This window comes from Pholcus phalangioides, unplaced genomic scaffold (assembly GCF_987345545.1).
Source record: "Pholcus phalangioides strain wild (caught in Gottingen) unplaced genomic scaffold, Ppha-v1.0 ptg000013l_1, whole genome shotgun sequence".
Taxonomy (NCBI): Eukaryota; Metazoa; Arthropoda; class Arachnida; order Araneae; family Pholcidae; genus Pholcus; species Pholcus phalangioides.
In genome coordinates this window covers 25080084-25096129 of record NW_028301606.1, presented here as the reverse complement: position 1 = coordinate 25096129, position 16046 = coordinate 25080084, and the positions used below count along the sequence as shown (strand labels likewise).

General features: G+C 33.2%; 1 protein-coding gene across 1 annotated transcript in view; it reads left to right on the top strand.

Annotated features, from left to right (window-relative positions):
• The first annotated feature begins 3652 nt into the window (after window positions 1-3652).
• Window positions 3653-16046, top strand: part of LOC149078848 (cytochrome P450 307a1-like) — a 28331-nt gene continuing 15937 nt past the window's right edge. Inside the window, exon 1 of the mRNA XM_089241003.1 lies at window positions 3653-4011. Coding sequence (XP_089097129.1) covers window positions 4006-4011 — 6 coding nt within the window. The 5' untranslated portion in view covers window positions 3653-4005. The remainder of the gene's footprint in view (window positions 4012-16046) is intronic.

The following is a 16046-nucleotide window of genomic DNA, read 5'->3' as shown; positions in this document are numbered from 1 at the left end:
GGAAAAAACGTGGAGTATATAACTGCAGTATGTTTCTTAATGAAACAGACCTTGGAAAGAATGCGGGGGTATTCAGCGACTGACCAAGGTGTTAATTGGGATGGACGGCGACGTTAAATATACACTGACACTTCTCGAATCGTCCTCGCAGAAAACATCTTTATTACTACGTATTAACAGCTCAGAGGCGACACAATTCCATTCCATATTACTTTACACATAAATAACGTGACACTGGAATTTAATGGGCTAATTTTCTTCCCTGGGCTCCGATTTTAAAAGAAACAATATGACTGGTCCATTTCTATACCGTATATCTCTCCTCATGTAGGATGTGGAGACGGATTTCCCATGGTACGTATATGTATATTTCTTAGTTTCGCGAAGTTTCAAATCTCTCTGAAACAAGAATTCTTTTGAGCGTTTTTTTAAATCTCTTACACGGTCACGAGGTTACTAATTGTCCGAAAACCGTGTGTTAGAACTTGAACTTGGATGAACTGACGTCCTCTCGTTCCATTCCTCGTATATATGTAATGTTTTTTTTCTCTCTCTCTCTCTCTCTCACAGCAGTTCCTTATGCAGAATCATTACATAATATACTCGTAGAATACATTATGTTAGATTATCCTATTTATTTAATTTTTTTTTCTTTTAAGGGGTAAATAGACGATAAGGTTAACTACACACATACACATGAACTTCAGTAGGAAAAAAAAACCAGCCTTTTGGACGAAAGAGAATATTTAATTATTCCAGTGGAGATTTCGCTCGCAAATTATACTCTTTTCATATAAAAATGCATCTGGTAAATTCGTTGCAAGTTTCACGTCTTGAGGAAATCATCCTTCCCCCCTTTTTTGCAAATGATACATTTAAAATGTCAGTGGCGTAATGGTGGTAGTAGTAGTAGTTCTGCTCACCGCGCAAGCTCCGGCAGTGTGTTTCCTTGCTCTTATCGAGTATAATAATAAAGACCGGTGTAAGCCAGTTTGGATCATAGCAGTTCCTTAAGGGCTGTAGGGAAAAGATTAAAGAACAATAAATAAAAGCATCGGCATCCTGGAATATTGACCTAATACGGCATATACGAAGATGTTCCGGAGATGTCTTTTGTGTAGGAAGCTTGATCATTATTAATTTCTTAGCAAGCAACTTTGTTTTTGCAAAATTTTCGGTACCAAACGAGCAAATTTTCTTGCAAGAAATTAGCTCTGTAAAATTGAGGTGTGTCACGACCCCCAAACGTCAATTTTTCATAAATGACATTGAAAAATACCGAATTTTAATACAAATGAAATGCAAGAAATTTCGTATTTAAATCTGTTAATTTTTTCTTCTAAAATCGAAGAGAAAAGAAATACAGCGTAAATGTGCACAACACAAGAAAAAACACCTTTAACGGGATTTTTTTTCAGATTGCAATTTTTGAGATTGCTTATGATATTAAACAAAAAAAAATTATGAAATTTTATAGGAATATTTCTACGACGCGCGTTAAAAAATGTACCTTGAACTTGTATATCTGACTATTTGTTAGAATTTGTGAATTTTTAAGGTTTCAAATAAAAATATAAATTTCAAAAATCTGAATTAAACTTTTTTTTTTGAATACGTACTTTCCATTAGTTAGTCGCTTAATAGGAGGTTCTTTTTACTAACACATGTGAAATGAATATTCCTACAAAATTTCAGAATTTTCGGTGCATTACTATTCTTTTTTTTATCTCACTGATGAGCGGTAATAACTTCAGAAAATTCTGTTTCGAGAAAAACATACTCAAATTTTGTTGTCTTGTATACTTTAACACTGTCGATCATTTCTTTTATTTTGGAAGCACCAACTAACCGATTGAGGCAAGGTTTGCATTCGATTTGTAATTAAATGAAACATTTCTTAAAGCCATTTTGAGAAAAATCCAAATTTTGAAGCCTGTTAGGTAGTGACAGCTTCTTAAGTACAGGATATTTCCATTTTGGAATGCACGGAATGTCTATACGGTTAGTATAGATTAGTCAAATTTGTCCCACACTTTTGTGAGCATGTTTGCATCCACTGCGAGTGAATTGCTGTGGACTACGTGCGAAACTCTGTACATTATTCTATCAATTACTACCTATACATTATTCGATCAAAGCGGATTAAAAGCTGAATAGTTATGATTTTTTTTAAATCGAATGATTCTGTTTGAAACACCCTGTATAAGACTGATACAATCACTAAGAAATCAAAAAGTTATTTCTCATACTTTACATTCTGTGCCAAATTAAGGGGTGTCCCAAATCCTGAAGTCAATTTTTCAAAAGTGACTTCAAAAAATATTCATTCAATTGCAAATGAAATGCAAAAAAGTTTGTGTGAATTGATTTATCCGTTCTTTAAAAATAAAAGAAAGACGCAACGAATTATATAGTGTAAATGTATACAAGAGGAAATACTTTGAACGCGATTTTCTCAGATTGCAGTTTTTTGAGCTCATCCGTAAGATTTAAAAAAAAGATTCATTGCCCCATAAATTCTGAAATTTTGCATAAATGTGTTAGGCCGGGATTACACTATAAAAGTTTGTTAAAAGTTCTTTTATAAAAGTTGAAAGTGCAACCAATAAGAGCATCGGTAACATTCTAGCAAATGCAATCGATCACCTTATCGGCTGTATTTTTATGAACTGAGTATTATGAATTTTCATGAAACTTTTATAGTGTAATCCCGGCCTTAATAAAATGAACCTCCGATTTAGCGATTGACTTGAAGGGAAGTATTTTTTTAAAAATTGTTGAAAACGAATTCAGATTTCTAAAATTTATATATTTTTCAAATTTTTAAAAATTCGTTAAACTCTAATCATTAGTCAGATATCCAAGTTCGAGGTTAATTTTATTAACACATGCCCAATAAATATTTAAGCAAAATTTTCATAATTTTCGGAGTAGTAGTATCTTTTTTTTTAATCTTACGGATGAGCTCAAAAAAATGCAATTTGAGAAAATCGCGTTCAAAGGACCTTTTCTTGTGCACATTTACACCAGAATTCATTACTTGAAAGAATAAATAAACCAATTTTGTGCAAAAACATTTATATTCGATTAGCGATTGAATAAAATATTTTTAAAGTCAAGTATGGAAAATTGCCTTTATGGGTAGTGACACCCCATAATACTGATATTGAATCACACTTTGCAATTTTCAGGAAAAGATGGTGAGAAGGAAAACTAATCGTCAGTTGATTATTATTTTATCATGGCCGTTCAACCTCACTAGATGGAAAGAAAGAGCGATCACAGAACGTGCTTTGACTAAATAGCAAAATAATGCATTTCTTTGTATCCCTTTGACGTCAACGTCATGGATGTAATCTTTGGAGATAGAAACTAAAAAAAGAATTATGATACAAAAATTCACATTTTTTTAAAAAAAATTGATTTTTCTTCCAACTTTCAACGGGATGCCGATCTATAACGGAATTATACCGCTCTACTTACGGTAATAATCCTAATAATACGATGAATATAAGATCATCAACGGTAAAATTTTCGCTGGATTTTCCTACGAATTCTTTCAAAGACGTCATTGACGAAAAAAGCACTTAGCAAAGAGAGTAAGAAAAAAAATATATCTTACAGGTTTTCTTCTTTTTTCAAGGATACAGTCATAGCAACTATTCAGACCCTTTTCACAGGCACCTGAACTATCACAAATCGGTTTACGTTGCTCTGTTTCTGCTTCTAAAAGCACTTTACTGATAGACATTTTACGATAAAATGATGCGAGGGGCATTCAGCGAGGGATACTACTTGCTGCTGCTTTTTATTTTGCTTTTCTTCTTTTCTTTCTAAGGCTTTTTTTTTTCAGGATTTGTTTTCTTTTTTTTGGCAGTGTAGTGTAGTTCCGAAACAAATCCAAAGAGGGACAGTTCAAATAGAAAGTTTAACTGAAGAAAGGTACGAAAAATAAGAGTATTTTCCAGTGGAGAAGTAGGGAGTACGCAATATAACAACATCCTGATGGAGGTGAGTAAGAAACCAATCGCAAAATTTTTTCGCAATTTCTTATATTTATATTACAGGATGAATTTTCGCCCTGAACTAAATATTTAGATTTGAATATAGGCAAAAAAAAAACAAAAAAAAAAAACAAAAAAACATCCATATAAGGATCTACGTATATTTTGATCTGATGTTTTCCCGTGAGCATAGAATACAACTTGATGATTCATTTCTTAGAGCAGTGGTTTTTAATAGGTGGGTTCTTTCTTACATATTTATTTATACATAACTATATTATATTGATATGGTCATGTATAAATATACCATAAACATATTATGTACATATTATATTACATACAACCCTAGAAGGCATGAATGTACTTATACTGAGCAAGAAAAAAAAAACACAAAGCATTTAAAAATTTATGTAACGAAAGTCAACCAGATGAAAAAAATTCTCAATTTCTAAAAAGTAAAAGATAAAATGATTAAATACGTAAAATATACTAAAATGAATAAACAAGTAAAATATACTAAAATGAATGAACAAGTAAAATATACTAAAATGAATAAACAAGTAAAATATACTAAAATGAATAAACAAGTAAAATATACTAAAATGAATAAACAAGTAAAATATACTAAAATGAATAAACAAGAAAATATACTAAAATGAATAAACAAGAAAATATGCTAAAATAAGTAGAAAATTTTTAAATAAGTAAAAATTAAACAATTAAAAAGATGATAAATAAGTAAAAATTAATAAATGCTGGATGTAAAAAAAAACACAACAAAATGAAAAAGAAGCAAAAAAAAAAAAAAATTAAAAGAAAAGTAAATTTAAAAAAAAGGGGAAAAAAGGAAAATACTAAGAAGTAAAGTAAAAAACATAAAGTAGTTTAAAATATTTTCAGTTATTTATAAGTTTTTTACAAGCTTAAATGTTTAACCCTGGCTAATTGAAAGCTACGGTTTATCAAATTTTTGAATTTTGGAAATTCTGTGAATTCTAGTAGCAAAAGCAAGCTTTTGCAAGCTTGCCTAGTAACAAAGCAAGCAATAAGCAAGCTTTTTTTTTAAGAGCTTGTGCATTACGGGTCTTGAAGATACGTGCAGACAAAAAAACATGCTTGAGATTAGTGGCTAATGAAAGAGTGTAAATGATTTGTGGACAAATTTTGTTAAATTTATGTAAAATTGTATATCAAAGTTTGTGTGGCGTATAATTTAAGCAAGTAAATTTAACTAAAAGTAACTATAAGCTTATACAATCCGCATGTGAAAATTTCATCATCAATAATGAAATAATAAGGAATTTGAAGTGTTCTTTGTCACGTTTTTGAGGAAAAACTATCAATTTTTCTACTTAATAACGCACATACCATTTATAAGCCTAAACATTAAAGAAATTTATTTCTATTCGAACCTCTGAGAAAACGAAACGAAGCTGAAAAGATGATACGCGGCGGTAGGCCTATATAATTTAATACACTAAGAAATTTTATGATGACTATTCAGCTCAATTTGCGAGTTATAAGCAGGGAAATACGGTGTAAAATAAGAATACTGAGTGTGAAATATAAAATAACAAACAAATTTGTGAAATATTTAGCCTTTTATTACGTTCAAAAATCTTACAATAATTTTAACTCTTTTACAAACTCTTATGGAGATCATATCAGAAACTTTACTCATCTGAAACAAATTTAGTCCCGTTCGGGTAACGATATATTCTACCTCATTTTCTTTAATAATACGTTATTACGATATTAATGATCAAATATCAAAGGACCTTTGAAACTTGCAAGGTTTAATTATATTCAGACGAAAATTTATTTCAACGTAGTTGTTGTACTATGTAGTTTTTTTCTAACGTAAGGTGTGTCCCGACCATTGAAGTCGATTTTTCAAACATGACTTTAAAAAATATTTCATTCAATTGAAAATCAAATGAAAAAAAATCGTGTCAGCCGGTTAATTTGTTCTTTCAAAATAAGAAAAATAAGTAATGAGTCTATAGTGTATAACACATAAAAGAAAAAACACTTTGAACGCGATTTTCTCAGATTGTAATTTTTGAGATCATCTCTGTAAGGCGAAAAAAAACCTTTTTCTGCCATAAAAATTCCGAAATTTCATAGGAATATTTATATACGTGCTAGCAAAATGGACTTCTGATTCATCAATTGACCAATTGGAAGTATTTATTTTCAAAAATGTTGAATCCGGAATTTTTTTCCCGATATTATTTTTTTTTTTTCCAAACTTCAAATAACCATGAAATTCTAACGAACGGTTAGATATTCAAGTTCATTTGATCATTCATTATCCTAAGTTCAGTTTACTAACACATATAGTATAAATAATTTTACAAAATTTCAGAATTTTTTTGTAGTAGTTTAATTTTTATCCTACGGATGAAGATCAAAAACTACAATCTGAGAAAATCCGTTCAAAACGTTTTTTTTTTCTTAAAAATTATATGGTTTACACTATAATTCGTTTTTTCAGGCAGAATATCCATGAGAAGTCTATTTTCTTGACTAAATCATTGTCACGACCGTTATATCGATTTCGGAATTTGTTTTTCATCAATTTTTAAAGAAAATTCATTCTACCGCATTCATATAATTAAGAACCATGCACAAAACTCAAATATTTCTCTCTGATTTTTTCATATTCTACCGTATTTCCATGATTACGTGGCAGGGTTTGTTACTTCAATCTCCGTCTCCAAAATCGAGAGATCGTCTTAGAGTAAAAACGTCTATCGCGCTGAGACTGCTCTGCGTTCGAACGGATACAGTCGTATTTACAGGGAGGCCAAGCGGGCTATAGCCCAGCATAGTAAGTTCAGAGGGGAAGCAAGTTCAAGTAATTGGTGGTCAAGAACATTAAATTAGAACGGGAGAGGTTCGGAAAAATTTGAATAGACCGCAAGTCACGAAACTACGAATCCGTCTCTGTGGTTGGATACATCTTTGAGAAACTTGAGAACCATGCGCAAAGCATTAGTATTTGAACTCGTAGTGCTGACTTTATGTGTATAAATTCCTATTTTTTGTGGTTCTTTTTTGAAAAAAATATTGCATAACACTTGCAAATTTATGTATCTCAAAATTACTAAAGAAATTATCATACCCTTTCCTTTTAACCCTTAAGTTGAAACAATAATTAATATGAGGTTGAGCATTTGAGGGTTAAGCAGCCGTATTAAACCTCATCATTATCAAATTTAAGCTTGTAATTATCATAAGTAAGTTTCAGTAACAATATATGTAGAATTATTATACATGTTAATAAAGCTGCAGCTGTTATTATTTGTCATACAGTGGCGTATTTTTCTCATCTCTATCTATCGCCATCCTTGGTCTTTTGAGGTACCACAATTCGATGGTTGCATTGCATGCCGATCTGAAACAGCTGAAGTTATAAACATGAAATTTTGTCAGTAGTTTTATTTCGTAATATAGAGACTCACTAAGAAGGGATTTTTCAAAATTCAACCCCAAGGGGGTCATAGAGGAGGGGGTACAAGGATTATACGGGGCAACATCACTGAAGCTACAAACATGAAATTTTGGCCAGTATCGTATTAACTCGTGTATAAGCCAACCCAACTTGAGTACCACCAAAACGATAGATAATGGGAAACCCTAATGTATAAGCCGATCCTTAAAAATTAGACACATTTTGGGGGGGGGGGGGGGCGAATGTATTCCTTTAAAGCATAGTTTCCAAACTGTTTGCTCCATTGCCCCCTTCATCAGATTTTTTTTCTCTCATCGCCCCAACTCAAGTGAACCCATAGCATCTTGTGTTAAATCCGTAGCTTTTATCGCCCCCCCCCCGACCATTCCATCAACCATCGGGGGCGATATTGCCCACTTTGGGAAACACTTCTCTAAGACTGGGATGGGATTGCACTATAAAAGTTTTATAAATGTTCTTTCATAAAACTTGAAAATGCAACCAATAATCGTATCGGTTACATTCACCCAAATGTAATCGATACGCTTATTGGTTGTATTTTTAAAGTTTTATAAAATAACTTTTACCAGACTTTTATGGTGTAATCCTGGCTTAGTAATTAAGACATAAATTTTTATTTTAGATAAAATGAAATCTTCAGAAACAATTTACACCAGCAATTAAAACCTTCCAAATACCTTTCCTACGCCCATTTACTCCACTTTCAACTTTACGAGACGGCATTAAAACGTTTTCTATCGTATACGTCAGACAAAAAATCATGGTAGCACAAAAATGTTTAGTATGATAGTCGGATATAAGAGATGGCTACTGTTCGCGGGTCACAAGCTGTTGCAATTATCGTGCTGTGTGAGAATATTGATTTTTTTTGGAAACCCCCTTTTACGTAGAACCGTTTTAACGTAGGGGCTCACCTGGGCACTTCTTGTGGGCCTCTTGGTACACGATAGGCCTTAGATGACCTTGCATAAGAATTATCATAAATTTTGTTCTAGCCCAGAGGGCCACCATAATGTTGAAACATGATGTCGATCCCTCTTTGCAAGCTTGCTCAAGCTTGCAAGTCAGGATTAGTGCACTTGAGGGAAGGGGGGGGGGGGAGAAAGGGAGAGCTTATAAAACTCGGGCTGAATTTTTTTCTTCAAAAACTGATCCGTGTATAAGCTGACTTGGTGTAGAGCAGGGATTATTAAACCTTTTCAGCCGCGACCCAAAATCAACAAGACCAAAGTCGCGACCCATGGGACGAAATTAGTGAAACCAGTGACGCAATAAGAGCATTTATAACAGGACTGTAAGTGGATTTGTACGACTCATCTCGAAGAGCCTCTGCAAATCAAGTTTAGGTCGTGACCCATAGCCAGGGTCGCAGCTACAAGCTTGGTGAGCCGGGGTAAGAACGCATTTTGACGTCCCTCTTGTAATATTGAAAAAGAGGTTGAGAAGGGTGAAAATTATATCCTTTGGTCCGGTGTCCGGAGCACCAGATTCGTCTGCCTCCCTCCCTCCAAACCTGCCCACAGCTCAAGAGTCTGGGAAGTCGACGCATCTGGTAATCGAGTGTGAATTAGGCTTGGCTCATGACACATATCTGAAGAGCTCTTGACTGTAAGTGGATTTGTACTACCCATCTCGGACTCCCTTGCGAATCAAGTTATGGGTATGGATATCTCCATAGCTCAAGGACCTGACTGTGAGTGGATTTGAATGACCCGGTCCGGAAGCCCTAGTGATCAATTTTCGGTCGTGACCCGTAGCTTAAGAATCTGACTGTTAGATTTGAACGTCCCTGACCCAAGTTTGTATCGCGACCCATAGGTTAAGACTCCCTGATGTAAAGACTTACTATATAAGAGAGGGAGAGAGAGAGAAAAGGGATTTTTCAAAATTTAACCCCTAAAGGGGTTTTGGGGGAAGGGATAATTTTCAGATTAAAAAATCCACACGACTGAAGCCGCAAGTAACAGCCAGTCATTAATATTCGACGATCCGAGATGTGACATGATGCAAACTTCTTTGCAATACTGGATTTAATTATATAAAAACACATTTACAGGAAAGATGTAAGATTTTCTTCCGGTCACACACGATAGCCCCGTTTACATGGGAAATAGAATGTCTCGGGAAGTTACTGGTAACAGGGATTTTCGCTACAACCCGTTTACGTGGCGATAAGTTATGCCGGTATTCCCCCAATTCTTTCCGGAAGTCGTCACTCAAGATGGCCGAGCTAACAGTACTTTCCGCGGCACAAAGGATTATGGGAGAGGAAGTCGGTGTAACTCACCATTAAAACCAGGTTTTACTAGGAGCAGGTTTTCTGTCCCACGTGCAACGTCAATCGCTCAGCGCAACACGCCCTCCACTCACCAATAGGAAAAGCGGTACAATTTTTTTCCTGCAGAGCACAACACGGCTCACGCCAGTGGTTTACGTCGATCGTGACTGTGCTAGAGGAGTTGAATGCGTCGTGCGCAGCGCATTTCGCGGATCTTCACTTTTGTTGTGTTTTCTTTCTGCCTCCCCTTTTTATTGTGCAAAATAATAAAAATACGTAGATGTGCAGACGACAGAACAGATGATGCGCCACGCTAGGAAAACACCAACGCGTAGCGTGATAAAGTTACACGTTTCTGCCGACGCGAAATGATCCTATTGGGTTCACGCGGCGCAGAAAAAACTGCTCCTAGGATAACCCGGCTTTATTCTTCCTTAACAAAGATGGGACTCTTTTGACGGATCTGTCCCTCGTTTTTATTTCCCATTGGGGAAAAAGTTGCCATGCAGGCAATATTCACCAAAGCACATGCAACGGGGCTGATGAGCGTATCAATATTGGTAGTTTCGTTTTTGTACTCTGTTGTAATTGAGACAGAAACGACAGAATCACGCACGAATTATGACGTGGGGGGAGAAATTGAGAGAACACATTCACGGTCATTTTTCGAGCATATTTTGTGTGCTTGTTGTTGTTGTTGTTGTTGCTCTTTCGCTCGAACTTGCATTTGATTTAAATGTTTCGAGTTGGCTTTGACCGTCGTGAAGTAGGTGAAGGAGAATCGCTTTTTTTTTTCTTTTATTCTCTCTTAATATTCATTCTGCCCATTACGTGTGGGTTCTTATTTTTTCCCCCTTATTCCGCGTGTTCTAGTTAACATACGTACGTACGTACAAGCCGCCTCCGGAACAAGACATTCGAAAAAATAGTCGTGTAGTTACGCCAGCGAAATTCATCACTCCATGCGTATGTCCATATCAGACTGCTGCCTACAAAGAGAAGTTAAGGCCAAAAGTCTTGGCTAATTTTTTTTTTCTTTCCTATATTTTCAATATCTACCATCGTCTTCAAATATTCCAATGCGGTTTCAATTATTAAACCCATTTTTTGCCATCCAAATATTCGAAGGAAAAACATACAGTGAAACCTCGCTACAATGATTTTAGGTATATAACGATGTAAAACCTCTACAACGATAATTTTTCAAATCTTGTTTAGAATCGCCTATAGTCTAATGTTAAACACACCCTGATATTACGATAGCCTTTACAACGGATAATGCTCTCTATACGAAATTTTGTGAGGGTATTTCGAAACCGTTACAGAGATATATTTTATATTTCGAAATATTTTGAAATTATTATCGATATTTATTTCACTTGATATATAACCGAAAGTGTTAATGATGGTGTCGTTATTTCTACTTTCTGTGTAATGCACAAACGTGTTGTGTATTAAAGTACTTTACAGGAAAAAACAACTGAATTTTATTCACATCGAAAGAATTAGATTTTTTTTGTACTTGAATGCGTTTTATGATGGAACTAACAACGCCAATTCAGAAGAGATGCCAACAACGGCATGAATTTGGTGTCATCTGTTAATAACGGTGCATCTAGATATAACGATAACCCCCTCTACAACGATATTTTTTCTTGGTCCGCAGAGTATCGCTATATCAAAACTTCACTGTATTTTCAACATGAATTTTTTTTTTTAGATGACTGCCTAACTTCGGGGTACTTTTTTTTCTCTTCAAAATATCATTTTGCAAAAATCATAAACAATAAAGAAAATAAATTTCATTTCAGGAATATTTTTTGCGGAAAAATATATTGATAATTTTATATGCAAAATTAGCATATTTTCAGACATTTGTACTTCATAAACTACTGTGTATATCAACATGTTTTTCACACAGATTATTGCGATGGCATTGTTCTGTGCTACGAAGTAAAAGTTTTGGAATATTATGAAAACTTTTTGAAATATGATTGCATGCGCGAAAATAAAAATACACATTTTTCGTTAGAAATCCTTGATATTCTCAATTCAAAATGTGTAAAAATGAAAACGTTTCAAACACATTACTTAGTTTTTATTCATTACAAAGTCGGAGCTTTTTATAATTTAGTTTCATAGAGATGTTTTGGAAAATGCTTGAGAAATCCAGTTTTTTGGTAAGTAAAAAAAGCAAAAAAAAAAAAATTCAAAAAGTGAATTCAAAGATTTCATTATCCATTAAGATAATTAAATTCATTAATTAAATACTTAATAGGCAATAATTACGCGTCTGATTGTTGTAGAAACAAAAAGGGGAAAGTTTTGGATTTTAAAATAATTGCACTTTTAAATAAACAAAGTTTTAAAAATTTTGAGAAAATTTTTTTATTGAATATTTTTATTGAGAGTTTTTATTGAATATCTTTTACATATGTCTTTAAATAATTAAATTTTCATTAATATTGAAATTCACTTATACAGTAATAGTAATTTTATTGTAGATATCGAATGTAGGTATTTCGAAATTTTATTATTCTTCTATTTTATCTGAGCCAAAAAATTTGCATTTACTTTTTTTTCCGTTTCAAGTAGCAACAGTTATCAGAGTCTTCATGACGTCATCACCCTCTGAAAAAATTCTTGAGTATGTGCGTGTTGATAACAAGTACCAGCGGTATAACAGTAGCGAGTGGTAGATAAAATTCAAAGATAGTATAAAAAATAATAATAATGCACTCTGTGGAATGAGCCCGTCCATTATTCTATCGCATTGCCGACATGCATATTGATGAGACCCATGGCCTACGGATTTAAAGAAGCAAAGAGTGAAAGAAAAAGGCAATGCATATTATACGTATGGCGTATTATGCACGCTATGTTTGTTTTACAACAGAAGCTGCTGTGGTTAGGAAAAAACAAATTCCAGTCGAGTTCCGGATACTGACAGATGACGTTTTTCCTTCTAAATCAGAATAAAATTATTCAAATTTGATAGTTATGCGTAGCCAGTTAGTCAGCTTATACTTAATTATGATACATGATTATTATCTATTTAGTCAGGCTGTTTTTTCCCCATAGTTACTTTTCCCCGACATTACTTTCTATTACGTCAAAATTACTTGATTACCTGGGAATGCGATATTAAACCTTGAAATATTGATATTTAATTCACATAAAAGTTTCATACGTTCAAGTGACTAAAATGTAAAAATGCCATTGAAATTAAATTTTTATGCCTTTCAACTGCTAATCATTTTTGACCGCTCCTGCAATTCATGATCAAATTGTATAATTTTTTATGTATGATAACTGGGTAGGCTACCATTAATAACATATATGAGAAGTTTCAAAATATTGGGTATTGATTCAGCGTGTTTTAGTTTTTAGTTAATGTAAGTTTCCATTTCTCTAACTTTTTAATCAGTAAAAATTTAATTAACTTAATTAATTAAAATAGTTATTAGTTATGATTTTGGGAACCTCATGCATCATGTAACAATAAAAAATTGTAGAAAAAATATTTTCTCTATTTTTAAAAAAACAATTTCTGTTGATAGTTATCGAAAAAATTTCCAGATTGAAAATCAAGATGAAAATTCCGAAAATTTCATTTTTGAGAAGTCAAAAATTAAATTTTTTGTAGAAAAAATTTTGAAAATACTATGGCTCTCTCTCTTCCCCATTAGAACTCTTAATTTCTGAAAATGTTAATTTCATATTAAAATTAATTTTAAAAAAGCGTTGTGCAAATGCAATGTCAGTAAAAAGTAGGATAACTTTGCCTTAACGCCCCCCTCCCCCAACCTTACCTGAACCCATTTTGGGCAACTGAAAAGTGCGATATTTGTGATTAGACAATTGTTTTTCTGATGTGAAAAATGAATGTTTCTTTTCCGTGAAGGCCAAACTGAGAGAAAGTTCGTTTATCCTTTTTATTCATATTGTTACGTAAATTATATAAACAGTCCTTCTTGATTATTTATTATGGTATTTTTTGCCTGTAAATAGCCGTTATCGCATTTCTCTGTTAATCTCGCGAAATTAACTACAAACTTGGCATGTATGGCGACTGCTCCGATGATTTGGCGATGTCATAGCGCCAAGAGAAGTGTAGAGATCCCGCGAGAATCATGGATATTGTTCTGGAAGGTTTCTTTCACTAATATAATAGCGCACCTATGAGTTTTCTTGAATTCGAGATCTCTTGTATGTTAGAGAAGTCACTCTCTGTTTTTAGTGCGTTTCGTCAAAATCTCTGCTTGTAAATACGTGTAAATAGTTGTTCTGTGAAATAATATGTGCTGTCCTTCGAATTGCTTCGTGCTTCGCCATCTCGAGTGCTAATAAGAAACATTATCCAGAACAGTATAATGCATGAATGTATAAAAAAATTCTATTTTTGGATGAAAATTCGTCAATTAAAGTGAAAAAAAAGAAAGAAATATTGTTTAAAAAAAAATAGGCCTACTGCTAAACATGCGAAAAATATATCACCAAAATTTATTTATTATTTATCCTTAAATATACTAAGATTGAATCATCTCATGCTATTTTAATCTCAGCGGTGAATTTGATTATTCAAACTATTTTCAGATGATCGCCTGTATAATTATGTAATTTTATTACATCATTATTTTGTATGCATAAGTTTCGGAGAATGTGATAAATACGGTAATTACGTGCAATCGCTGGTTATTATATATAATCACTGACCATTTTGGTAAGTTTGATAAATTTCGCGAATTTATCACATTTACTGGTGATTAGGTATGATGCCCAGCTCGTATTGGTAAATATTAATAATATAATATAATTAATAAATATAAATAAAAATCGTCAATGTGTGAATTACTTAAGAGGGATATTTTGCTGAAACTTCACTCTAGGATGATAGATTCGATCAGTGGTATTGATCGTGCTTGAAAATGCTGATAAATATGAAAAAGTGAAGATTATAATGTTGATAATAATTGTTATCCTTATAACACTTACTTTCATACTTCTGTGTAGTGCACTCTGAAGACCAGACAAGACCCCGGACTCTGTCCCTTGAGGGATAAAAGCCCTTTACCCTATTGGGATGGATCTTGCTGTAGTGTAGTGCACCCATCACATACGGGAGATACTGGATAAGTGGTTGAATTGAAATTATATTTCAGCATGATTTCTTCCATATTTACCGAGGAATTATGCATAAAAGTGATAAATGTAAGAAAAGTTATCAAACTTACCGGGACGATTGGTGATTATACATAGTAACCGGTAGATGGATACATGAATAATCATTGATTTAGCAGACTTACCGTAATATGTAGCCTATAGGCTACTGTAATGATACGCTTACCAACGTCCTCTCCTTAATTATCTTATAAAAGGGATTGGAGGTCTATGTGTATATAATTTCCCAAAGCCCAGTAAAACAAGGATCAAAACTGGAATTTCTTATTTTTATTATTTTCGTCATTCATTAAATGATATGACAGAATCCGTAGAAATGTCTTGAAATGATACACGTGTATCCCAATATTTTTATAAACCCCCATGTCATAAAACATATGTGGTAACGAATACGGAGGATAGAAATAATAACCACTATCTCTTCACAGAACGTAAAAAACTTTACGTTATTTTCACCGACGGTAGGCTTACTGTATTGAGAACGTTTGGATCGAATATGCATAACTTTTGTGCTGATACCTAAGAGAAATTTTGGGAATGAAATACCCTTTCAATGTTCTAAGCAGTGGTTACCAACTTTGCAAACCATTAACACACAATTCTGAATCCCGTAGACCACCGATACAATTTTGGTTTTCAAAAATATTATAAATCGGTAAATTAATTATTATAAAAGTCCCATTTAATTAATATAAAATACATTTGGTTGATTTTGCAACTATCCTGTGTTTTTATGCAAAAGCTAATAAGACTAGAATACCAGGGGGAAGTGAACACTATTATTGCGAATAGTATCCAACATTTTTCACGGACTAATCACGAATCATCACAATTTTTCCACGATACTAATTAAATGAATAAATGAAAATGCAATGACTATTGTTCGGTGACCATCATTTCAAAACGATTATCGGTGATTTGAGATCTTGGTTTGAATCCCGATGATATCGAAGCTTAGACATTCGGAATAGGCTTCGAATTATAAAAGTTCCAGTCCAATTAGGACTCATGGACATGGAAAAATGGTATATTTGTGATGAAAATTACCAAGTTAAAATATAAAAATGATCGTCCGTACAACGTAAAAGCATAAGGAATTAGAGTA